Genomic DNA, 27526 nt, shown 5'->3' on the forward strand with positions numbered 1-27526 from the left:
CCCCTCAAAACGGGCAGGAGAAAACAATAGGTCTCATGGGAAATTTTTTAATTTGGCCAGTTTCTTCTCCTTCCCCAGCACATGTGAACTGCTTGTTGTAATAGCATGAGTCTTCGTGTCTGTAAGAAAGAAAACAAAATCTAGTCCCTGTTTTATGAACAAACAAGCACAAGACACAGAGGATCAACTGTTATAGCCAAAATAACCAAAATAATGTCTTCAAACAGAGGGTTAAACAATTGATCAAAACTTGCTATATATTATTTTTACCAGATCTCAATCATTTATCACAATGATAAGAAAATGATTTTGGTAGTTGACAGACGACATGTCAAGAGCATGGACAATGAAAAGATGAAAATACCTTTTACAGACATATACATTGGAGGGGCTCCCCCAGAAATCTTACAATCCAGGTAAGGTTTTTGTGTTGGGACTTGTTTGTTCCTAATGCTGTTCTGGTGAGAATTCATTAACAAGAGAGTTCTACTGGCAGATTGAAGCACCCCCACTTGCTACTTTTACCCACATGCGTAGGGACGGGCACACTCGTGCACTCACAGGTCCTTGGCAGCCCATCCTCAGAGCCTCCTTAAATTAGAATTTCACGCATGTAATTTAGAGGTTTCTTTAATTATTGCCTATTCTTAGAACAAAGTGTAAGGTGTTTCTTTTCGACAAGAGGAAGAGCAGAACATGCATTGTGTGAAGACAAAACATCATATGTCCCTTTACTTTTATTTTAGTCTTGATTTAAACTTATTTTGAACTCTCTAGTAGCATATGAAGGTATGCAAATTTTTAAGGTTATCGAAGGGGTTATGGCTTAAGGACAATGAAACATTATTCTGTCTATTCAAAAATTTAGCTCAATTATTGCAGTCAGTTCGTAGAGTCAGAGATACTTAAAATTGAAAGTCAACTTTTAATAATCCAGTACAGTGGTTATCACTAGAATAACCCAAAGAGCTTTATAATATACTATAATGTATGACCACTTCCCAGAAATTCTAGTTGTTCTAGAGTAAGGTCCCAATGCAATATTTGAAAAAGAAAAAACAAAAGCTCCCCAAGTCAGGTGATTTACCATGCAACCTAGATTGAGAACTGCTAAGGGACCCAACCCTTTCTCTGATACAGAATACTCCTTTCCATTTGTTCTCAAACTTATCTTTGAATAAATTTAATGATGTATATATAATTACCTCATAAGGCAAAAAATTCAATACTTAATGACTTCAGTTGTTATAAAGCTCTTACTTGCCTTGAGTTAAAACCAGTGCCATCCCTTTTCCATGTTGCAGTGCTTCATATCTAAAGAAGGATCTCTAAGCAGTCTTTTCAAAGTAAACATTCTCTTCGGTCTTAATCATGTCACATGGAACCTTAAACTCTTATATGTGCCATTATGTGCACTCCAGTCTGTCAATTAGCACAGCCCTCTAGGTGTGACCTTGTCAGAGCAGAACATAACAGGGCTGTTAGTTTGGCCAGTGTTTATCTCAAATACATTGAAGCCATTGGATTTGGCCAAAACTAACTTTATATTCATTCAACATCCAATAGCATGCTCTTAGGTACCACGTAGGTACCAGACACTAGGATTACAGTACTGAGCAGAGTGTAACCCCTGATCTTAAGGATAAAGGATTTTTTATTTTGTGTTGATCCAGCAGCCCAACATTCGCTAAGACTATTCCTCCAGCTTTACTTGTATGGCAAATAAGGCCAACTAGATTAATAGAAGCTTAAAAACCTGAGCTCAATTCCTAACTTACCACTTGTGATAGAAGAGAATAATTTACTTTCATTTATCAAAGAAAGTATAAGAATATAATGATGATAAAACCATTACAAAGAACTATAAGTAAATTCAGACTCTGTGGCTTACATGGACAGGGTAACATCTTCATCATGGTTGTATCAGTGAGGACTGTCTATCTTTTCCAGGACCCTAAGAGCACATCTTCCCCTAGATATCAATTTCAGAGGATGCATGAAGGGTTTCCAGTTCCAAAAGAAAGATTTCAATTTACTGGAGCAGACAGAAACCCTAGGAGTTGGTTACGGATGCCCAGAGGACTCTCTTGTAAGTACCAGTCAGAAGCTTTTTAATAAATAGATACAAAACTTTCAACAGTTGGAAAGCCCTTTTCTGTTTCTCTGGGATACAGGATACATCTTGGGCTCCTTTCTAAAAGAAAGAAGAATCATTAAGCTAGAAAGGCATGTGGGGTTCCTCTGTAACTTGTACAGTTACTTCAGTTTTGGTGGGTGAGGCATGCAAAGCCCAAAGAGGCTGCTTGACAGTCATTTTTCACACAGGATGGAGAAAATGAAGAAGCTGAAGCCCCATCTGTTAGAGGAATATAGAAGGAAGGCATGCCCGAATTCCATCATAAACTAGAAAGCAAAGTGTAAACTACTTCTCTAGAAACTAGCAGGAAAAACCCTTTGTACATAAAAAGTTGACATTATAAGCGTTTGGTAATTACCAAGAAAAACACTATATATCCATTTTTATTGTCACACAGATATCTCGTAGAGCATATTTCAATGGGCAAAGTTTCATTGCTTCCATTCAGAAAATATCATTCTTTGATGGCTTCGAAGGAGGTTTTAACTTCCGAACATTACAGCCAAATGGGTTACTATTCTACTATGCTTCAGGGGTAAGTATTTGTTTTTCCCTGAGGAAATGTGGTGATAACTGTTTTGCCTATTAAAAATTATTTGTGCAGTTATAAGTGAGTTTTGATTCAGATTTTAGCTTACACATATACACAGAATGCCTCATTTCAGATGCTATAAAACTCTAGACATACTGTATATCAGGAATTCTTAACCTGGGATCCATAGACCCACTCCTCAGGCGTTGATGGATAGAATTCAAGGGGTCTGTGGACTTGCATAGGGAAAATTATATCTTTATGTTCTCTAACTGAAATTTCTCATTTTCTTTGATTTGGCATGTGGCAACAAACCACAGTAGTATTAGTAGTACCTATGACTTTGTCATTAAAAGAAATCACTAGTGTTTTATCTTACATTATAAATTATCATAGATATCTGAAAATATAGTTGCTCATTTCTAATTTCAAATTATAGAAGCTATTAGACCTTCATTATTTATGCCTTAATAAAGAAGTATAGGCTGGGTATGGTGGTGCAAGGCTGTAATCTCAGTCCTTGAGAGTCTGAGGCAAGAGAATCAAGAGTTTGAGGCCAGCTTAGGGCTACATACTGAGACGCTGTGTCAACTAAAAGTGTAAGATAGATAGATCATAGATGTATTGTTTTAATATTTTGAAATTTTTATTTCAAAGTAATTAGTTTCCTTCTTGTTCCTACATATTTTGTCTTGCACATTTTTAAATATTATTTTATGAAGAGGTCCATAATATCACTGAACTGCCAAAAGTATCCATGGCACAAAAAAAATGTTAAGAACATCTGTCTGCATGCTGAGCACAAACTCATTTGTGATTTAATTTGTAAAAGATTGAGAAAAAAACTCACATGCCTCCTTGTTCTTGGATTTCCTGTAGAACACTTGAGCCCAGCTTACAAAATTATTTCAAGAATAAAATAAGATCTGTAGAGGTTTCATGATGTCAAAATCCAATTGATCTATCTATGAAAACCTCATCACCAACATATACACAATTTCTGAAAGCAATGTTTTGTTTTCATACTTATTACCTCTATCTGTCACATTTACATCTGATTTAAATTAAATCAGTAGTGTCTGTGAGAATTTGTAGAAGGCATTTTGTAGGACTCCTGCCCCAAACCTACCTCTGATTACCCTGGTTACTTAAATAAGACTTTTTTGTCCACAAAAAAAATAGTCTGTTTTAGACAGAATTCCATGGGTTATGTGTATTGACGGCTAACTGTAGAAGTTGATACCCATAAAAGCAAAAAGAAGCAAGATTACTGTTTACCAGTAAGTTAAGACAAGTTGTAAGCAAATTCAGAAAAAGAAATAACCTGCTTTTTGAAATTTCTCTCCTGCTTCTATGGATGAAAATGTGAACTATTTTAAAAGTCAAATTAGCAAATTAACTCTTCCTAATCATCTAGCTACATCCTCCAGGAGATTCAAATATTATCTTCTTAAAATGGAGTATAAGACATGATTAAATGAGACTAGTGTCCCATTGGAACATGTCTATTCTTATAAGCAACATGAACATAAGCCATAGATATTCATAGATATTATTTTGAAGCAAGTTTCCTGCATATCTTGTGTTCCTTTAAGCAATACCATTTAAGTACACGTTGAAAACATGTCCATATTTGGATCCCTGGACTCTCTACTTAAACACCTGTGTTTGCATTTCAGTCTGATGTGTTTTCCATTTCGCTGGACAATGGTACAGTTGCCATGGACGTAAAGGGCATCAAGGTTCAGTCAGCAGATAAGCAGTACAATGACGGGCTGTCCCACTTCATCATTACCTCTGTCTCATCCACAAGGTACAGCTCCTCACTTTACATTCTCCCACTCTATGTCTTTATTTGCAGGACACGATTTTGTCAAATGTCATTATCAATAACAGGTTATCCTATTGCTTCCTTGGTGTTAAAAAAAATGGTAGGAGGAACAACTTACCTTCTTCCAAAAAATGCTATTAATTCTCAACACATGACAAGTAAGTTACCATAAATTTACTTAACAGAAGTGTAAAAGGTTTTTTTTATCAATAAAATGATTAGTTATAATCTTGAGGGTAGTGCTTACTCACACTGCTCACTGAATGGAGTGTGCAGTGTGTTGTGCATAGGAGGACCTCAGAAAATACTGAACAGTGGAAGATGCCATACTTACAGCTACATTAAAAACTCTAATGCTATCTTTAAAGTATGTAACACTGCATTTCTTTTTCATAATAAGAAAGCTTTTGAAAAGCAACTGAGGCCAATAGGAAAAGGGGACCAGGAACTAGAAAAAAGGTTAGATCAAAAAGAATTAACCTAGAAGGTAACACACACGCACAGGAAATCAATGTGAGTCAACTCCCTGTATAGCTATCCTTATCTCAACCAGCAAAAACCCTTGTTCCTTCCTATTATTGCTTATACTCTCTCTGCAACAAAATTAGAAATAAGGGCAAAATAGTTTCTGCTGGGTATTGAGGGGGTAGGGGGGAGAGAGAGGGGGCGGAGTGGGTGGTAAGGGAGGGGGTGGGGGCAGGGGGGAGAAATGACCCAAGCCTTGTATGCACATATGAATAATAAAAAAAAAAAAAAAGAAAGCTTTTGAAATAGGGACGAAACCTCTATTGTAGACTGCTGCTGTTCTGTGTTGTCTTCTACAGAGCCTGCCCATCAAAAGCAAACAGTAGTAGGTTTTTCCTAGGCTCCATTTCCAACAAAGGTAAAACCATCCAATGTGCTTTGCAGTGAAAATGGTCTCCCACAAATGCTCCTAAATGATCACTATGAGGAATGGTCATTTTCTCCACCAAATAATAACAAAGATGGCTAGTCATGTGACTTTTTGCCCTAGGGGTTTAAATTCCAATATTGATTGGGAGAGTTATTCTTACATATAGAAATATTCAACCATTTTATCCTGGGCCTCATGAAAAGTCTGCAGTTCTGTCTTTTCATTAACCAGATGTTCCATTTCACGTCCATAAGAAAACTTGTTTATCCACCAGAGAATGGAACTCAGGATAAAACGGTAGCTGTCAAGTGTATGAAACGGCTTTTTCTTTTGCAGATATGAACTAATAGTAGACAAAAACAGACTTGGGAGTAAGAATCCTACCAAAGGGAAAGCAGATCAGACTCAAGCAAGTGAAAACAAGTTTTACTTTGGTGGCTCACCCATCAGTCCTCAGTATGCTAATTTCACTGGTTGTATAAGCAATGCCTACTTTACCAGGTATAATGCTTTTATTATTAATGAATCTGCATGATTTATAAAGATCAAGACAATAGTGAAAATATTTTTATTATTAAAACTGAGAACTATGAAACTTGTTGGAGGCATTAAAGGGTAATAACTAAGAGCTTGAATGTGTTACAGCAACTGACATATTTGGGTTTGAGTGTGAGTTTTTTGCCATTTAATTTCTGAATGATTGTGACTTAGTAAGCCTTCATTTCTTCACCTGCAAAATTCAGGTAGCTGTAGTGCCTGCTTGGTAGGCTTATTAAGGAATAACTAAGGTAACACACATAAAGCACCTTGCACAGCACATAGTATACAAGAAGCTATAAATATTAGTTGCAATTTTTGTATTTATTATTAATGACATATATAAAGAAACATACCATAATCCTTGTTCAAAGTTTAAGAAAGTCTTCTTAATTTAGTGCATGACTTTAAACAAAGTCATTGATCTAGGTCCTTAACAAAGGTGGTAGATGCTCCTTGAGAATAAGAACAAGCAAGAGGGAAAGGGATAGTGATCACACAGGGTCTCTTATGAATTGTGAGGACAAGTAAGGGAGAAATTTAATACAGACTAAGAAACTATAGATATGGTCCCAGTCATCCACAGTGTGTTGAGAGAAAAAGATAGTCATTGGTCAAAATGTGTGGTGCCAGGCACACAGTCATTAATTAATGGGCTAGATGATAATTTTAAGGATTCTGGATAAGAGAGTAATAGGTACACACCAAGCACACACATACACACACACAAATTTAACTTCTTGAGTTTTCATCACATAATTCTGAACGATGTATTTTCCCTCATTACACACACAGGCTGAATAGAGATGTGGAGGTGGAGGATTTCCAGCGATATTCTGAAAAGGTCCACACTTCTCTTTTTGAATGTCCCATTGAGTCTTCACCATTGTTTCTCCTTCATAAAAAGGGAAAAAATTCCTCAAAGCCTAAAACAAGTCAGAATAAAAAGGTAAGAGCAAATTTCCTGATACCCTCATATTCTATGCACACAACTCAAGATGCAGTTGCTTTATGGAATACTCTAACTTGCAACTATGCACATGTGAAAGATGGGATTCTTGTGTTGTCAGATATTCCAGTTTAGCAGCTTTGTTACATTCATTCTTGTTCCCAAAAATCACATTGAATCACATATTTACTTATACTTCCAACTACATTTTGTATATGTAATATTTATTGTTTAGTACTATATAAGTCTCTAGTATCTTTTGCTTTCACGTGATAATCTCAGGGTTTATCACAATCATGGAAATTGTTAAAGTTTGTGATCTTACCCTTGTTTTACCCTCCTTCCTTGACCTGCACTTCAACCATTCATGTGCACAGCTAAACTAGGACATCAACTGGACCTGCCCTTCATCAAAATCTTCAGTTCTAAAATTCCATTTTCTGACTACTATTCTTTCTCATTCATTTACCCCTAGCCTACATGTTAAATGTTTCATTTGTAATGAAACCACTAATCCCTTCTCATTCTTTCAGTCTAACACTTCCCACCCTTTTCATGGTGCAAGTTCAATAATGAACTAAGACGGCAGTGCTCTCATCCTGGCCCAACTCACCATCATCTCTCATCCAAATCAGTGTAATAAGTCTCAAAAGGTCCCCTAGTTTCTACCTTGTTCCCTGACTTTCTACTTTCAAAACAACATCCAGACCCTTATAAATAGAAACCAAATCATGTCATTCCTCTAACCAAAGTGCCTCCCACTATATTCAGAGAAAATGCCCAAGTCCCTACAATTCATAGGTGTGATCAACACCTCTTTCCCTCTCTCTCAAGTTCATGTCCTCTCACTTACCCACCTTGTTCACTCCTGTCTCCACACCACACTCTTGACTATTACTAAAACAGGCCACATTGCACTCCTTATCTTAAGATCTTTATTCAAGCTTTCCTTCTGTCTTTACTTCCGCTCTTCCCCCAAATATCTGCACAGACAACTTCTCCTAGGATCACTTAACTCTCGTCTACTTAATGAGACCCACCTTGACCATCAACTTAATATTGCATCCTGGCTCCTGCCTCTTACCAGTACTACTGATCTCCATTGCCTTTTTCTATTTGTTCATTTTTCAGTAGTGGAAAATGTAGCTACCAGACTACATCAAGCTATGTGAAGCTAGCTAGATGTTGCTTCAGTAGGTATCAAGAAAAGCTTGTGGCCTCTGGCTGAAATTTTTATCCAGGCTGCCTTAAAGAACTGAGATTATAATAATTTATTTTCATAATCATTTCCTAATATTCCATTTTATGCACTAATATATATTATTCATTTAATCATTAATAGACTCACTTGTTTCCAGTTTGCTCTCTTTATTTGTGAGGATCCTTCTACATAAATATTTGAATTTATCACTAAATAAATCCTTAGGATAGATTCAAGAGGTAGAATTTCTGGATCAAGGCAAATTACTTTCCAAAAAGGTAACACTAATTTATATTTCCCAATTTATTTGAGAATACCTGTCTTACCAAATATGTTCCAGGCTTAAATTTTTCATAGATTTTTATGTTTCAAATTTAATTGGGAAAGCATTTTCTTATTTGGTTTGTAATACAGTAATGTACATTTCATATATTGCAGTAGAATTCATTGTGGGGTGTGTGTCCAATCCATCTCTTCTCTGAGAATTGATTCCCTACCACCAGACAGGCCCTGTGTTTTAGGGGTATGACTTCATCTCCCTGAATATAGCTGATTGGATCAGTGTAGGTCATGTGAACTAAGCCAAACTATAAGATCACTTCCTTGAAAGAAGCCAGAGACTAGCCTGAGATGATCATTGACTACAAAACCTACCAACCTAAGAAGCCAATGTTAGTCATACACAAAAAGAAAGAAGCTGTTCTGGAGAAAAAAGAAGAATGAAAACAGACACAGAGAAACAAAGCTGATACCAGAAACCTCCACAAAGGGAGGGTCATGATTCTTTCTAGCTTTTCAATTCCTGCTTTTGGCCTCTGGTGGGATCCTGCTATACTGTCCTCTCTTGGGGTGTGTAAGATATCTTCATGTCCTTTAAACATTGTCCTCTTTTTTTTCAGTAGCTCAACTACCTTGGTTATTATCTGATGCAGATGGAAACAAACAAACAAACAAAAAGCTTGCTAAATCAAAATTGGTTTCAACAGTGAGGTTACAACAGGCCCTCAGGAAAAAAAAATTACACTGGTAAAGTCAAAATCTAGTGTGGTTTAGTGAGACTCCCCACACACGTACCCGTTAGGACAGTAAACTAGATTTCTGCATTGCATGAGCAGTGAAATGATTAAGTTGCAACTCTTGTTGACAATTATTAAGAGGATTTGGAGTATCTGGTTGCCATATAGAAAGATATCAGAGTTAATTCAATTTTGCAGCAGATAAGAGACAGATTCTACCTACTCTATGCATTCTTACACTGAGGCAGTATAAAGCAAGCCTGGTCAACTGAGACTGTCATGGTCTAAACACCCCATGTTTTGCTGAGCCCCTGGAGTCTAATTCACCATTAGGGGATGCACTGATTGGGAAAGCGTGAGATCCCCCTCCAGCTAAATGGAGAGAATAGGAAGCAGCCAGAGTTGGGGATAGTCCTCAACACCTACTCACCCCTATACTCCAGGCCCTGTGCAAAGCATTTCCAGATGGGCACCTTGGTGAGACAGACTGAGGTGATCATACTTCCCATTATAAGATTCCACTAGGACTGGAATACAGCATGGATTTAGAAGAAATATCTCAACATTTTAGATGGAAATGGTCTCTCTGAAGCCCCATTCCATCCCAGTCCTGGCTTAAAGCTATGGTCGTTACTTGTAGGTGAGGGCCTTGACCAAAAATTATTGTTAACTGGATGAATTTCTTTTGTCCAAGAGAGAAACCTCTGTAGCAGTGAATTAAGTTCTGAGCCCTGAGGACTCTGTGAGGGAGGGAAGAGGGGTTAGTGGAACCAAGCTGGCATTCTTTGGGATGTGTTGTCAGTCTTTGAGTCCCCATGTCCCTTTCCCCAACTTAACCACAACTGCAATAGTCTCCACTGCCAGCACCCAACCTGGAGGAGCTGCTGCCCCAGGAGCAGGGCAGTGGCACAGCTGATTTGCCCTTTGATTAATTAGCCTGCCACCATATCCAGATTTTGAGGATAATTCTAGGATTTGTCTGCAACACTGAATTTTTTGGAGGTCTTGTCTTTTGTTAATAGAAGATTAAGAGTTTCACTTCACTCTGTTCCAATCTGCATTGTATCATCCAAAATTCTACACTGTGTTGTGTTAGTAGAAACCTTCCTAGATTTCCAGAACTGTCATGTTTTTTTTTTAAGTATGTAGCTCCTAAAACTTCAATGGGAGTTAGAGACAAGGAAAATAAAATGTGTCTATTCAATAATCCTGAACTGGAAATTGTCTTCACTTATCTAATCCTGTCTCATCTATCTCTCTCTATGTTTTCCAGTCTTCTCTGCTACCAAACATTTTCTCTCCTGTCAGTCCTTCCTTTATTATAAGCTGTCTTCCTGAGAGGGTCAGCTCAGGCCACTCCCTGCTTTTAAAACTTCTGTAACTTGGCATCACCTAAAACACAAAACTCAACTTCTAGCATGCCATCTAAGGTCCTTTCTATTTGGCACCAGCTTGTTTTCCAGTTGCTATTTATATGCCTGTTCATCCAAATTTGTTTTCAGCTGCTTGAAAAACAGGAATCATTTCTCATTTCTGTCCTCCACCACATACCACTTGTGGAGGGCATGCAAAGACATTGATTTCTTTCCCTCCACTTCTTACTGTCTGGTAGTCAATAACTAGTTGCTTGAATAAGTGAAAAAATGATTAAATGCTTGGATTCATATGCATTTACCTTTATTTTGCTTCAGAAATTAAGACTAAATAATCATTACCTATTAGCGTATAGTTTCATAATTTTTCATTTTAACATCAGCAGTGCAATTTGAAGAGCACAACATAATGTTTTCAAGCTACTCTGTATCCATCCTGTCACTTTAAATTTTTCTACATAACTTATTACCAAAAATATCCTTAAGGCTGGGTGTGGTTCCTCACACCTATAATCCTAGCCACTCAGGAAGCTGATAGTGGGAGGACAGAAGTTTGAGGTCAGGCTAGGCACAAAGTTCATGAGACCCCATCTCAATCAATACCTGGGCACACACGCCTGTCATCCCAGCTATTCAAGAGATATAAATAAGAGAATCAAGATCCAGGGTGGCCCAGGCATAAACTCAAAATCCTATTCCAAAAATAAATAAAGCAAAATGTACTGGGGGCATAGTTCAAGTGACAGAGAGTCTGTCTAACAAGCACAAGGCCCTGAGTTCAAATTCCAGTACTCCCAGAGAAATCCTTAAGTATTTTTGAAGATGTTGTTAAGTATCTTAAGTTTTTACACAGTGTATATAAATAAAAATGTGCATTGACATGCAATTGCTGCCTATATGAGGGTATTACTGATCAATTCTCTCAGGGTTATTAGATTGCCAACTTGCCTATTTTGTTTAAGATGTGCACTTGATTTAAATGATGGAGCAATTATCTCTAGATTCAATTTAACTCTGCTTATGACTAGAATTGGGGGATTAATATGCTATGTCGTTATTGTTGTTACTGATGAAGTTACTGCTCTCAAATGAGAGCTTATGGTGGTAGAGGGAGAGAGGAGAGGTAACTACTATTTCATGAATGGAAAATGCACAAATAACACCCATTTTATTATTTTGTATTATTATCAGTGGTGGTGAGGACATCATAAATTATTTTTGTTCCAGGTAAATAATTTTTATCCCTTATTTTCATGTTTTTCTATTTTTATAGGGAGAGAAAAGTAAAGATGCACCTTCATGGGATCCTGTTGGTCTGAAATTCCTAGAGCAGAAAGCACCAAGAGACTCTCATTGCCACCTTTCCAACAGCCCTAGAGCAATAGCGCACGCCTACCAATATGGAGGGACAGCCAACAGCCGCCAAGAGTTTGAGCACACAAAAGGAGATTTTGGTGAAAAGTAAAGCGTCACACTATATTTCCAGAAACTTAATGCCTTTCTCCCTCCTGGCTTCCCACACATCATTTTTCCTATGATCTTTTCTTTCTGTGCCATCATAATACTATTATTTTATCATCAAAATATATATTAAATAGTATATGAGTCATGCTTTCCAAGAAATTATATTCTCTCTAACTTCTCCCCAAATGTAAGATACATAAAATCGCATTCTCCCAGGACTTTGCCAGGTATGATCAAAAAGAAAAGCAAACCAAGGAAAGGAAGGTGGGACAAGTTTCAAATGACTCATCATCTGACCTTGAGATCACTTTCCCTCCCACACAAATTACTTTCTGATTATAAGTGGAAACGCACCCAAACTGCTAGTTAGGGAAAGACACTGAAAACACAAATACACTTGGATGTCTATGGTCTTCCTGTAGTCTTAAACTCCATCCCTTTTTCTCAGTATTTCAAAAGTCTCCAGTTACTTAATATTAGTGAAGATTCATTTTTATTGTTCGAGTACCCAGAATTTTTATATAGGTCTTATATACCTTTTTTAAACTCTCGTGCAGACAATGTGTTCAATAAGAAACTTCTAATGCCTTCAAATTAGGTTTCTTACCTTGTAGGCAGAGTGAGTATTTTGTGTTCTTCAAGAAGGATTTCAAGGAAATCACACTAGAAATTAACAAATATTTCTTACTCATACTTAGAGCTATGGTTCTAGAGAGGTTTCTTCACATGCATGTTTCTACCCAGTTGGCCGCTTTAACATGTGATATTCATCAATTCATTTTTACTGGGAAATAAATTAATCTGCAATTTAAATAGTACATGAATCTTATTTCTGTACAAATTTCGTGTATGCATATCACTCACTCAATATTATTTTGTCCATATAAATAAGCTTAAGTTGCAACCATATTTTCAAAGTAAGACATGATAAGATCCTAAATTAAAATAACACTCTCCTTAAATGCGGAATCCCTGTTGTATAAGGAAGTAGAGGATAAGAATTATGTTTGAACTAGCCATGCTTATTCAATATTCATTCATTATAGTAAGGGATCATTAGAAGTAATGTTGCTTGGGTCTAGATAGATAGCTACTTATTTATTTTTCCTTACACTGTATTACTTTGAGAAGTTAAAGGTTATCCCAAGTCTCATTTTACAATTCTTTTTACTTACCAGAGCCCAGTTTTCCATTCGCCTGAAAACTCGTTCCTCCCATGGGATGATTTTCTATGTCTCGGATCAAGAAGAGAATGACTTCATGACTCTGTTCTTAGCCCATGGTCGTTTGGTATTCATGTTTAACATTGGCCACAAGAAACTGAAGATTAGAAGCCAGGAGAAATACAATGATGGATACTGGCACGATGTAAGTCAAAGGCAGGAAGCAGCATCATCAGCAACTACCTGCCGTCGTCCAAGGGACTGATGCTGATAACTTCAGCATTGGTGTCAGTAGAAATATCCCTTTTAAAATTCTGCTGCTGAGTAAAATTCCTTATTAAAAAAAAATCATGAAACATATTTTTTAAAGATACATAGGATGAATATAATTATTTTAACCAAAGGATCGGTAATCAACATAAACTTGAGTTTGGTTTGTAATGATTTTGGCTTTCTTCCCCGATGCCGATAGGATCTTAATTTTCAACAATTATTACTCAATGTCTTAAAGCTAAGCTGTGGGAGATAAAAAGTGAGTAAATCAATTTGGAAGACAGGTTATCACAAGGGCACACCTAAATACTGGAAATTATTAATGAGCAAGATTAAGCAATGTAAGATGTGTTACAGTTAATTATAAGGAGTTTAAGGAGAGGAAAAGAACATGTGGGTTGGTCAACTGCGAAGCGCTTCATAGAGAACCCTGCTGAACATAAGTCACATCCAAAAATTAAGCCTGCAGCTTAATGAGAGAGTCATTCTCTCAATCTGTCAGAAATACATGGTGAGGGGGGTGAAAGAGAGCAGTGGAGGAGTGAATTCAAGTATGATATATTTAATACATTGTAGAAAACCTTTGTAAATGCTACAGCATACCCCGCCCAGCACAACACTAATAATAATAATAATGATAATAAAAGAAATATATGGTGAAAACACAAGGTGAGCCAATGAATATAAAGCAAAGAGACAATTGATAATAAAGGTGTATGCTGTGGAACAAAACAGAATCGAATAAGAATAAAGTTTCTAATGCTGCTATTTCTTTACCAGAAGTCTACTAAACAGAGAAAGAGTGTCCTGCCCTTCAGAGATGGGACCCCCTTTCTTATGAATTTTCTGCAGATTCCGAACAGCATTGCAATTTCAGGGTTCGGAGGAGAGACAACACAACATTTCCTGGAATGTACCTGAGAAGTACTGTTTTCCTTCTCTCCATCCAGGTGATATTTATTCGGGAAAAGAGCAGTGGCCGAATGATCATTGATGGTCTGCGAGTCCTAGAAGAAAGTCTTCCTCCCACTGGAGCTGCCTGGAAAATCAAGGGTCCCATTTATTTGGGAGGAGTGGCTCCTGGAAGGGCTGTGAAAAATGTCCAGGTAAACCAGGCATGCCAAGGTGAAGCCCTTGATCTTTAGAATCACAAAATCACTTAATCCAGGCCCTTGTTTTACGGATTAGGAAATTTAGCAAGAGTAAAATGGCAGTTTTACTAGAGATAAAACATCAAAGTCATGTCCTGCTGGCTGGCTGTCTGCCCTGGGGCACTACAAAATCAAGAATCATCTTTTGATTTTAAGATAGAAGTGAGATGAAAAAAGTTTCAGAGGCATAAATTATCATGAAAGTTATGGCTCAAGGAGATCTGATTTGTTCTGGACCTATACTTTTAATGCAAAGAGATAGCAACACCAGAAAACAAGTCATTTCATTGTATTCTCAAGTGGAAAAAAATGTTTCAGGCCATTATGTAAGTCCGTTTTTCTTCCTTTCACACATGCAATTTATAGGTACCCTCACTAGAAGTGAGAATCTAGTAAGAAACATCATTTTTTAATTGTACCTCTTAAACATATTAACAATAAAAGAAATGCATCAAAGGACTAACTTTTTCTTAACATAACAGATTTGATTTTAGCACAAAGCGTTGGTAATACATTTTTACATATGTAGATAAAATAAAAGAGGTGGCTCACATTACAATTATATTATAGGTAAGCAATTTTATGGCACCTTTTTTAAAAGAGCTCCAAGTACAGTATGAAATCAGTTAACATGACCCAAGTTTCATGTTCTGTAGTATGATAAACTCTCAACCACAATAACAGCTGATGATGCCAGAAATACAAGCTTTCTACTGTTTATTTAGCTGTGATAGATTTAAGGACTTTGCTAGTTTTCATCAACATTAGTGATTTGGGGCCCAGCTGTCATTCTTGAAGGAAAACAAGCTCTAATACTTCTAATAGTCCATCTGAAAACCACAGCTGCAATTTACTTTGTCATGGTAGATGGAAAAATTTACATAGCTAGATTACTACAAACTGAAGGTATCAAATACAAAACACCAGCTTCAAAGAGCTAGTTAAGAAGCAACCACCTAGAAAAGTATTGATCACTCAGATAGATAAAATAAATAAGGAATTACTTAATTTTTCTCAAGACTCAGGCCCTCTCATTTGCTTCCCCACGATACATCTGTATATTGAGAAAATGGATTTTAAGAAATGTCTTCTTCTTCCAGATTAACTCTGTCTACAGTTTCAGTGGCTGTCTCAGCAATCTGCAACTCAATGGGGCCTCCATCACCTCTGCTTCTCAGACATTTAGTGTAACCCCTTGTTTTGAAGGTCCAATGGAAACAGGAACGTATTTTTCAACAGAAGGAGGATATGTGGTTCTAGGTAATGTGACTGCTGTGGTTTGAATATTGTTTGTCCACAGTTAAACTCATGTTGAGACTTGTTCTTCAGTGTAACAGCATTGAGAGGTGTTGGAGCCCTTAAAAGGTTATTAGGTTATAAAGAAACAATAATGCTTTTCTCAAGGGAGTGAGTTCTCGTACTCAAAGGACCGGGCTGGTTACTGCTGTTACAAATCACCCAATCCTTGGAAAACTTTTATACTTTTTATACTGCTTTATAAATCACCCAATCCTTGGAAAACTTTTATAACAGACTAAGACAAATGACTTACTTTGAAAACATGAATCATGAAATACTTTTTTCCTTGGGATGGTTAACAGGGAATATTGGGCCCAGAGTTAAAACTTAATAATGCCATGCTCAGTCCTAGAAGATGACCTCTTTCCACAAGGAGCACTGCCCTGCCTTCTACTGCTCCAAACCATACATGCAATTCCCATACTTCTTTGTTCTCCCTGACCCAAACTTCTCCACAGCTGTCAAACTTCTGGAAACAGACCATAGTGACTCCTGGGAACTTCCTGTGCTATTCTGTGGCCTGACCTAAGTCAGCTCTTGGCCACCTTGCTCCTGAGTCTTCTTCTGCTCCCTTTTCGTATGAATCATTGTCCCCTGCCTGGCAACCCCAGCAGATAATACAGAGTTTATTTCTGTATTACAGAAAATACAGAAATTTTATTTGTTTTTTTTTTTTTTTTAAATTCTCCTCAACCATTACTTTCTTGCTCATTCATCCAACAGTTTTTATCGTATACCTTCTGGATGGGAGCCCCTGTGACAGATGATGGAATGTAATAGTTCTAAAAATAAGTAAAAGCTACCAGACTACATACAGCCACCATCCGAACCATCCCAACAAACATGCTATGGCACAAGCATTAGGTGTAAGGATAGGAAAATGGAATAAATCCACAGTCCCTGCTCTCAAGGCACTTTGGTACTTTGTACAAGGCCCGAATAAAGAAATTAGAATGTAGCCAAGTACATGTTCTTAAACAATCACCCATGTGCAATAGAATAACCAGAGATGATCTCTCTAGCTCATGACTTTCCTTTCCTTTCCTTCCTCACCCCCATTTACTTCTACTCAAACACTTACACTCACTTTTTATTGCTTCCCTTTTTTTGTGGTACTGGGGTTTGATCTCAGGGCCTCATAAGCATGCTACTACATGAGTCACAAACCCAGCCCACATTTCTTAATTCCTCACTGAATTTCAGTGATAATAACTCTAAAGTTTGGGGCAGCCTGAAATGCATAGCCAGCTATACAATTATTTTCTATTGCATGAACATTAACCAATAAGCAGGACAAATTTTAAAGATTTATAAGAAGATATATCAAGTGGACACTTGATGCCCAGGTTTGCAATGAGCCTCTTGGAATAAATAATAACCATCGTCTTGTAGCACCACAATAGCAGCTTCTAAAAACTTTTGCTCTCATTTTCTCCTTTTAAATGCTCAGAAACATTCAACACTAGCACCAGTTAGTTTCCTGTTTAAAAATTATTTTAAAATTCTGATCTCATCAAGTCAGCTCCCTTGCTCTGTGACCACAAAATGAAGTCTAACTTTCATACTTGAGCACTGGAGCCCTTCCAGGAGTGATTCCACACACACTATGCTTCCTTAACCCTTTGCAGGACCATCCAGGCACACTAGCCTTCACAGGGCTTTCCAAGAGTTCCAGGTTGAAATTCTATCCTCTGCCCAGATTACCCTGCCCTACTTCTCACTCTTGAAATAGTACATGGTGATGCTAGTTGGAATTCCCTTCTCCTCCCCTAAACCCTCACAGCACAGAGTGTTTTTAGTGTGCTGTGCCACTCCCATGCCCTACCAAAAGAGTAACGGGTTAGTTATCTTAGTCTCCCACAGAGCTTTCCACAGTGAGCTGGATGTGGAAAATGGCACTTTCTACTTACCCACTGAGAAATGCATGAAACTTTTGAAGCTAGATACAAAAATATATAATTACAAAATCACACCATAGTTAACAATTTTTTTTTTTTTTTTTTTTTTTTGCTATTCTTGAGAACTTGTAGTATTTCTCTCCACAGATGAGTCTTTCAACATTGGCTTAAAGTTTGAAATTGCATTTGAAGTCCGTCCCAGAAGCAGTTCCGGAACTCTTGTCCATGGCCACAGCGTCAATGGGGAATACCTAAATATCCACATGAAAAATGGGCAGGTCAGATCTTAAGAAAATTTAAGTCTCTCATCTAACCTAAGATTCTGATCTAAAGCAGATTGATTTCATAGAATTATTTCATCAGTCTTTCCAAGTAGAAAAAAATTAGGAAAGCTGTAACATGAAATTTTAATTTGGGCAATATTTGGGCACACATTCATATTTTGAAAATTGTTTGATTAGAACAAGAGTCATGAAAATATGGCAAAGTTACCAAAAAAAAAAGGAAAAAAGTTATCAATAACAACATAAAGAGTTTTGACAAACAAATTAGAAGAGAGCATATTTTTAGCAAATGGAAGCAAGGAACATATCCAATTATCAAAATTAAAAAATACCTTTCTAAATATCTATATGTTTATCAGATATACATATACACATATCTTTACATATGTTATTTTCAATTATCAGAAATTTTTAAGTTATTATATAATTATAACATTACTTTTTCCCTAAAATATTACCTAAGAACATTCATAAAGGTATTCAAATAAATATTCGGTAAGACATATTTTCATTATGTCTCAAACATAACTGATTTTTATTTGGGTTCTAGTACACTCTGTTAAACCATACAGTAATAAAACTTACCATGTGTAATTCAAGGCCCTGGGCTGGATTCCCAGCACTGCAAAAAAAACTTATCCTTACATGCTATTTATTATGTGCTTCATAAATAAAAATTCATTTAATCCTGCTGGTTGTTCTAGAATGTAGAGTTAATATTAGCACTTATTTTACAAATGAAAAAACTGAGGCAGAAAGTAAAGCAAACAAATGTGAGCCAGTGAGTCTGCTTTCCAAGTTCATGCTCTACATCAATATTTTAATCTGCTTTGTATAGCACACCCTCTCTTTAGAAATTAAAGGGATTCATCTGTTATATTTCCTATCATTCTTCTCTGTTCTCCAGTATTTTGTTCTCTGCAAGGAGCATGCCTAGTTTAAACTGGTTCTATCACCGACCAAAGAGTGACCCCTTGTGTTCAAATTGTGAAGTTAATCATGTATGGATATTGTTAAAAGTAAATTATACTGTAGCAAATTACTTAAGAAATTCAATTTTATCATGTTGAGGAGAAATTAAAATAAATTATACAATGCGCCCTGTTTTTTTTCAGGTCCTAGTGAAAGTCAACAACGGCATTAGAGACTTTTCTACCTCAGTAACACCCAAGCAGAGTCTCTGTGATGGTAGATGGCACAGAATAACAGGTAAGAAAAATGGAGTGTCTGGGTTTCCTGTACGGCACCTGGAGGATGATGGCCTGGCAACTTATCTGACAGATAGGATGAGAGTCTGGAAGTAGCCAAGAAAAGAGAATCAAGTGTTATTATACTTAAATGTGTATATTGAACCCACATGTGACCTGAAAATATGAATGTTGCCAAAATAATGCTGGGGAGTTATTTACATAATGCATAACTTATGGAGTAAAAGAGTAGTACAGAGTTTCCTAAATATTCTCCCTTTCAAAGGAAAATGTTGCAGTGATTGTTTGGTTAGATGTGGTTAGATATTATTGATGTTTTAATGATATGGAAGAAAGTGTAGGGGTTATTGTGGAATTTATCATAAATAAGTCTCTTCCATGTGAAAATTAATCACTCAGTGCCACTTATGACCAGTCTTTGCCCTATATTTCAGTTATTAGAGATTCAAATGTGGTTCAGTTGGATGTAGACTCTGAAGTGAACCATGTGGTCGGACCCCTGAATCCAAAGCCAGTTGACCATAGGGAGCCTGTGTTTGTTGGAGGTGTTCCAGGTAAGCTTTGCTTAAAAGGAATAAGTTTCCAAATCTTGAAAAACAGTAAGTTCTCATAATTGCCATGATGATAATAAGAACAGAGGCATGTGTTTTCATAATTCATCTAATAATTCAAAGGATTTTATGTACAATGTCCCTTAATAGAAAAAAGCAGCAAGGCCTTGTTTGATCTCCAGTGCCATAAAAAAATAAAAGAAAAAGAAAAATTATGACTCTTTATCCAAAAATCAAAGTAACACTTAAGAACTAGCATTCTAGCCATAGATACTACTCTCATATGTCATATGGGCTTGTTTTTCTCTCTCTTCCTTTTAAATATTCTCCACACATCCACAGTCAGGCATTTCATTTTATCTCTAAATCAAAGAAAACTCATTTACTAATACTGCTATGGGATCTGAGAAACTTGAGGGTTAAAAGTTTACTTTCTTTACAGGAAAGAATAGAGGGTTCCCCCTGCTCAGGATTAGTCTGAATTGTGAAAGCAGCTGCAGACCTCAAGTTACATGGTTCCTATGTAATAACATTCCCTGAAAGATTCCCAGCTGCAATTCTGTAAACATCATCAGCAACATCTCTACTGTCACCTGCTAAGAATGTGCACAACCCAGAAGTGTGATAAGAGGACACTGATGGACCCCCACATACACACGTGCACACACTCACACACACACACACACTTGTTTTAAGCCTCTAAAGGACAGACTGTGACCTTAGGTTGAATAAAATTGTTTTTACGTATTTCACTAACTTGGAAAAACTGAAAGTTATAGTAGCCGGGGAGAGAAATTTCAGAAGGAGATATCTAAGTTTTTGCATCTGGAATTTGATGGGGATTTTAATAATCTCCTAACTAAATTATTTTAGGCTGACCCATATAAAGGCATTCAATACTTCAGGTAAGAGAAAGTAAAAACACAGATAAAATTAGGCATGTCACCTCATGTCCTCTCAAAAATGTAGCAGCTAAGTAGTCCTCTCCTATGAAATTTTTCAAATACCAGTATTAATAATAATAGTAACTAAGGAGCCACAAGATGTATTTGAGACCTTTGAAAAGCAACTCTTTTTTAAAGCTTTAGCAAGGATTTATTTTAATGTAATAGGATAAAGTATAAACAAGGAGAGGGGAGAGAAAAAGAGAAAGAAACATTTCCTGTTTCCCACCCAGGAAATGGGAACAAAGACTCCAAAAAACAACTCTTCCTCTCTTTTACTTCCCCCACCTACTTCCTCCCTAGGCCTCTCTTCCTCCTCTGGCTTTGGTTCTGAAAGGGGCTGTGGCAAAGGCCAGCCTGCACTTTGTGCAGGTGCTGTGTGACAAATGTCTCTCATCAGTTCTCATATTTCTACACGCTGTTTCCTTCCTAAAAGTCACAATAGTTTAAAGTGTTTTACAGGTTCCCGAGAGCCCACAGGACCAAATTCAGCTTAGCATGAATTTGTCCTCTCTTCCCCCTTGTCTCTTTACCTTCTGGCTCCTGAAGTTTCTTAAATGTTCAGTGATGCTCTCTTTGCTTCAGGCCTAGGCACAATGCTCAGAGCTTCTATTTCTGGGTAATATTTTTCTGCCTTATTTCTTCTAATATTTTTTCTTTCTTTTTTTTTTTTTTTGTGCTACTGAAGTTTGAACTCAGGGCCTATACCTTGAGCCACTTCACCAGCCCTTTTTTGTGGTGGGTTTTCTTTGAGATAAGGTCTCTCAGAAATATTTGCCCCAGCTGGCTTTGAACAGCAATCCTCCTAATCTCTGCCTCCTGAGTAGCCAGGATTATAGGTATGAGCCACAAGCACCTGGCTAAAAACTTTTTTTTTTTTTGTAGTACTGGGGTTTGAACTCAGGGCCTCACACTTGCTAGGCAAGTGCTTTACTAGCCACTCTGCCAGCCCTTCTAGTGTCTTTTCAAGGAACAATTTCTCCTACTCCTCCCCTAACTGAACTCTTTATTGACCCTTAGGATTCAGCCCAGCCTTTTGCTCATACCCTTTCTCCCTAGGATGTGTATAATGCCACTGTTGGACACTTACCATAGAATATTGTTGAAGCCAAACAGTACTGTCCTTGCACACAGGGAAAATGACTTCACTCACAACACAACATTTATTGAGTGTCTACAAAGTGCTGTGCTGGCTCCAGGAGGTGAGCAAAACAAGCCATGGTCCTTCGCATAGAAGTTGCTGCAGTTGGTTGTTCTCTTTGCACTGGAAGTGCTTATCACATCATTCAAACAAATATTTCACTTTGGTTTTTGTCTGTTTGTTTTTAGAGGATGAGCCTAGCACCACACACGGATATCATTAAATTCCACAGACTGGGTGGGCAAGATGTACCAAAAGGCAAATTCAGCCTGTCCAAAGCTATAATGAATAGCAAGTTTTAGCTAATGAGCCAGCACACAACCATCAGCCGACTGCACCATTGCAGCTTTTAATTCCATCTAGAAATCATGCCAGCAAGCCTATACCAAAAGCAATTATAATTTAAGATAAATATAATTAGTTATATCATTTTGAGCCATTCAAGATGAATTCCACTAAAATTGCATCAGAAACCAAGGCATTAAGAAGAATAACTAAAGAAATTAGGTATAAAAAAACCCTCTATAGTCACTGAATTCTCTTGGAAGACCAGTCACTCATACCATTCAAAACTTTAGTGACATATCTATCATTAAAAAGCTAATACATAAAATTAATAGAACCATTGCATCAAAAAAGTCAACTTTGCTACATGATAATTTAAAAATTTAAAAGTTAAAGAATTTTTAAGTTAATGGGGCCATATACAAGCCTAACCAATTATTTTTCTACTGAACATCTTGCATTATTTTGTATATAGCCAAGCCTCCATTTAACCTGGAAAACATCCTCTCTTAAAATCATGCATTGATTTTGTTAATCAATTACTGGGCACTTTTCTGGCACCACCTGCAATTAATTGTGTGGTGAATTATACAGACCATAATTGCTACATGAATTATTTTCTCCAGATGATTTCCCTCATGAACCACAGGGTGGAAAGTTTAGGAAGAAGCAGAGCCCATGTTCTGAATCTAGACTCTAATGCAAGCAGAAGAAGCTTTAGATGTCTCTCCTCCTTATAATCTTTCCTGTTGATTCAGATTTTTTGAATTCTGATGATGAAATACATTGGCCAGGCTTGAGGAATATATGCAGCCATACTAATTTAGAGACAAAGGGAAGTGATCTCAGGCCCCTTCCAAATCTAAAACTTTGTGATCACCATTCTAAATATGAAATGCTATTTCCATGATTGCTTTTCAGTACATAACTTCTGCACACTCAGTCCACATTGCTTAGAAAATTTATTACAGCTGCTTGATGAAGTTTAATTTGCTGTCCTGTTTTATGTTTCTTCCTGAGTTACTGATTTCTGAGTGTTTTCCATCTTTTATCTGCTACTGCTCACATAGCCGTTTGTACATAATAATAAGCTTTGGCTAAATGGATTTTAATTTCATGATCTTCCTAAGTTCTCTAAATTGCTTCAAATTATATTGCTTCTATCATCTCCGCCTATTTAATTGTGTCTGTACAATTAATAAACATAAGGCTTCTTCCCGATGTCTAATTAGGATAAGGGGAGAAAGCTCCCCTGACATACCACAGGCCACCTGTGCTCACACAAAGACTATACCAACTATCATTTCCCTATTTATAGTTCTTAAACCCTGAGCTCAGAAAATTAAATTTTAGTTTATCTGAATTCATTATAATCTCATTATATTCTATGAGGTTGGCAAAAATGTAGAGGCTGAAGGGTAATGATACGAATTAAATGGAAGCTTGAATTCCTTTCCCCCTTCTCAGCAAAGCACAAAAAAATAAGTGAGGCCTAGGTAAAATTAACCCTACAACCTTCACTTCTGAGGTTCTATAAGCAAGTGGTAAACTTCAGCCTTGGAAAATAGCTAAAATATAATAGAAATTTGATCCTGGAAAACATTGCAAAACATTAAAATTGCCATATGTTCATATTATTTCAGAAGCAGATGATGTTCTTAGAGTCAATTACAACTCTATTCCATTGTTGATATGTAAAACATTTTTTGATGATTGGACAATTATTTTTTTTTTACCAGGAAGTAATATTTGGGCTTGGAATGCCCCCCAATTTTTCCTTTTTTTTTTTTCTCTTTCCAGAGTCTCTGCTGACACCACGCTTGGCTCCGGGCAAACCCTTCACAGGCTGCATCCGCCACTTTGTGATTGACGGGCGCCCAGTGAGCTTCAGTAAAGCAGCCTTGGTTAGTGGAGCTGTGAGCATCAACTCCTGCCCAGCAGCCTGACCGACAAGGGCACAGCTGCCTAGCAGAGTTCCTTGGGGCACTGAAAGCAGCACAGAGCCAGCCAGGAGGAGCAGATCTCTTCCAACCCATGACAACTTTCATCTAGTTGAACCAGACATAAATGAATCATCAGGGACTGGATGCTTTGCATTTCTCATTTGGATTTAAACCTGAGATCCAAAATGTTGCAGTGGACAACAATCCATTGAGTGATAAATTTATATTAAGAGCACATGTACATCCTGCTGGCAAAATTACTGTTTCTGTCTCTAATAAAAAAAAAAAAAAGGGATTCTAAAACACTGGTATGAATTTTTGAAGTACAGCTACATTCTCAAACTCACCATTCTTTCAGGGAAGAAAACTTTTAATCTATACAAAGATATCTTTGACTTAAACTACCTTTTCTTATCTTCAAAATATTTACTAATTTATACATAATCTAAAATTAGATGATAGACTTGCTTTTATCACTTTTACAAGAATATTGTAAGTTTATAGCAGCAGTTATCAAGGTTTAATAAAGTACAGTTCTAACAGATGGTTAGAAAATAGTAGTGTACTTTAATTTTTTCTAGAGTAAAAGAAATTAGACTACTAACTCCTTGTACATAAAATTGTACATGAAGGGAGGCTCTTATAGGACATTATTATTGCCATTATCCTGTGTTCTGTAGGAATCACCAAGAACATTACAGTAAAGAGAAGACAAAACCATAAAATTCGATTGAAAACATTAAAGTACTTTCACTGAAAGTTTTCCCAGGTGGGGGTATAGCTCAGTGATAGAGCACTTGCTTAGATACATGAGGCCCCTGGTTTGATCCCCAGCACAAAAATAAACCAAGTTTTTCCCTTACATATCTGCAATAATAACTAGACTTACTTCTAAAATTTTATAATCTTTTCCCCAAGTGTCTATATTAACAAAGTCTAGAAAAAGCATTAAAAAGAGGTGAATAGCTGGTAGAATACTAAAATATAGAAACTGAAATAAAAGAATTATACATGAAAAGACAACTAAGTCTAAAAAAAAGAATGAGAAAATAAGCTCTGATGGCAGCAGTATTGAGTGTACACAAAAGGAATAACTATTGAGGCATGGGGTATAAATATTTTGAGAAATTACTAAAGGGAATGAAATAATCTCTTATATTGAAAGGGATATTATGTATATATATGTGTGTACCTATTTACAACATCTTCTATGACTCAATCTTGGGTATATGAAGATAATGTTGATGATATCAATGAAAATAGCTACTAATATGTGTTCATAGAGACTGAGGCTAGCCACTATGATAAGCTAAAGTTGTTTTGATTTTTTTTTTCTTCACTATGCAAAGGAATGAAGCTGGTGGAGTGTCACTGAAGAAATCAAGAGAGCACTTGCTGCTGGCCCATTTAAAAAGGCAAAAAGTAGCCTCATGTTGGTGGTTTCTGCCTGTAATCCTAGCTACTTGGGAAACTGAGATTGGAAGGCTTTCAGTTCAAGGGTAGCCTGCACAAATATCAAAAAAGAACACCCTCTCCAAAACAACTGAGCAAAATAAACTGGAGGTTTGGCTCAAGGAGTAGAGTACCTGCTTTCCAAGTACGAAACTCTGAGTTCAAATCCTAGTACCACCAATAGATAGACAGACAGATAGATAGATAGATGATAGACAGATAGATAAAATAAATGGGCAGCAAATCATGCACTTAGCCAATGGTGACCATAAAAGAACACAAATCCAGAAGGTCCAGAACTTCCAAATGAAGCTGGAAATGTGAAATTTGGGGAGTTTGAAATAGCCTGACTTTTAGATGGTAATTAAAGCAAATAGCAACCACAAAGGGAAAATACATACAGACCAAACAAAACCTTCTGAGAGACTCTGAATCTAAGAGTTCAGGGCCTTAACTGAACCAGTGCTTAAAACATATTCGAACCCTCATATTTCCCCCCATTGAATCTGAGCAGTTGGAAAAGGCTCTGAAATAATCTACCATTTACTTTTCCAAAAGACTTTCCTGAGGCATCCTAGAGGGCTAGTCTATCTCTTGTTCTCAGCAGAAACATAAAGTAAACTAAATCACTCAAGTTGCAGACCCTGTCTTGACCTCCCACAGCTCTGGCAGGTACACACAGACTCATATAAATGCAAAACCAAAACCACAGACTCTTCGAACCCCTTCACAATCTATAAGTCTACATAACAAGAGTTAGTACTTCACATTCTTAAACTCAACAAATGAGAATCTCCTGACTCATATACCTCTTAAAACCACATAGTGACCTGAAAATGAATTTACCATTTACAAGACCTTGAACCAGTTTTTAGAAGAGACCCAAACTTTTCAGCTTGAAATGGAAAAGAAGTGAAATTTTTTTCTTTTAGTAAAGCATAGTGTGTATCAGAACTACATTAAGAGAAATATGAGTCAAGTGCTCATAGTAATTTTGACCAGTCATTTGTGTCTCTGCTAGTTCAGAGCCCCTTCAAAGTGAAGAGACCCTTCCATAAACCTGGTTTGAAGGAGATGCCCTAAGTAGGCCTGTGGCCTACTTCCTTCTCTCACAATCACATCTGACTGGACAAGACAGTGCCTGGTATGGAAAGATGCAATGTGAGTGATTGGATATTTTCTCCTGAAATGTTGAACTGGAAAACATAAAGAAAATGCACATAACAATAAAAGCTGAAGTCAAATGTTCTTGTCTGGAAATATGTTTTAAAATGCTTACCACACACATTTATAGGCATACACTTTAAAAAGGAAAGGAAAAATAACTTACGATTTTCCACTTTATGGATCTATTTAGTGAACCAGCCTTCTGTCCACTAATAATCACCTCAATCCTCAGCCTGGAATTTATGGGAGCTATCCCAAAGACTCTGGAATGTATTTCTTCTCCAGTCTACTATTTTCTTATATTTAACATGATAGCAAAGTCTGTCAAGAGAGTCTTTCCTGTTAAATTGGTAACTACAGTTCATAGCTGAGACAATAAAGCAGTAAATCCACTGCATTTTAAATTCACTAAATCTTGATGTATGGAAACTTTCTCTTTTCTTTTGGGATTGGCTGAGAGAAGGCATTTCAGCACACTCAGCAGTGCAACACCACAATGCCTTTAACATGCCACACAACACATAGTTACATATACAGTCTAGAAAGGCGAATTGAAGGAGACACTGTCCAAAATTTTAAGCTCTATGAATTTTTGTTTGGGTTATTCACAAATGTGTTTTAACAGCCCAGAATAGTGTCTGGCATGTAGTTAAATGCTCAATAAATATTTATTGAGTGAATTTCCGGGAAGCATAATGGTTATTCCCCTCACTTCACCTCCCAATGCAGTCATTTGCAAAGTTCCTGGAATTTGAGAAAAGGAAAACCTGATACATTTCCATTTTGGTCCCCCTGAGCCTCTAAGATACAGGACTTACCTGAGGTGCTAGAA

At 36.9% G+C, this 27526-nt stretch overlaps 1 protein-coding gene across 5 annotated transcripts in view; it reads left to right on the forward strand.

Moving 5' to 3' along the window:
- The window catches only part of Lama4 (laminin subunit alpha 4), a 156514-nt gene extending 132040 nt beyond the window's left edge, over positions 1 to 24474 (forward strand). For all 5 annotated transcript variants that reach the window (XM_074076240.1, XM_074076232.1, XM_074076245.1 and 2 more), the window contains 14 exons: positions 274 to 416; positions 1951 to 2089; positions 2535 to 2672; positions 4349 to 4482; positions 5732 to 5896; positions 6728 to 6881; positions 11745 to 11932; positions 13114 to 13303; positions 14322 to 14477; positions 15623 to 15782; positions 17867 to 17997; positions 19119 to 19212; positions 19646 to 19765; positions 23933 to 24474. In XM_074076240.1, coding sequence (XP_073932341.1) covers positions 274 to 416; positions 1951 to 2089; positions 2535 to 2672; positions 4349 to 4482; positions 5732 to 5896; positions 6728 to 6881; positions 11745 to 11932; positions 13114 to 13303; positions 14322 to 14477; positions 15623 to 15782; positions 17867 to 17997; positions 19119 to 19212; positions 19646 to 19765; positions 23933 to 24078 — 2058 coding nt within the window. In that variant the 3' untranslated portion in view covers positions 24079 to 24474. The remainder of the gene's footprint in view (positions 1 to 273; positions 417 to 1950; positions 2090 to 2534; positions 2673 to 4348; positions 4483 to 5731; positions 5897 to 6727; positions 6882 to 11744; positions 11933 to 13113; positions 13304 to 14321; positions 14478 to 15622; positions 15783 to 17866; positions 17998 to 19118; positions 19213 to 19645; positions 19766 to 23932) is intronic.
- Positions 24475 to 27526: the final 3052 nt, after the last annotated feature.

This window comes from Castor canadensis, chromosome 1 (assembly GCF_047511655.1).
Source record: "Castor canadensis chromosome 1, mCasCan1.hap1v2, whole genome shotgun sequence".
NCBI lineage: Eukaryota > Metazoa > Chordata > Mammalia > Rodentia > Castoridae > Castor > Castor canadensis.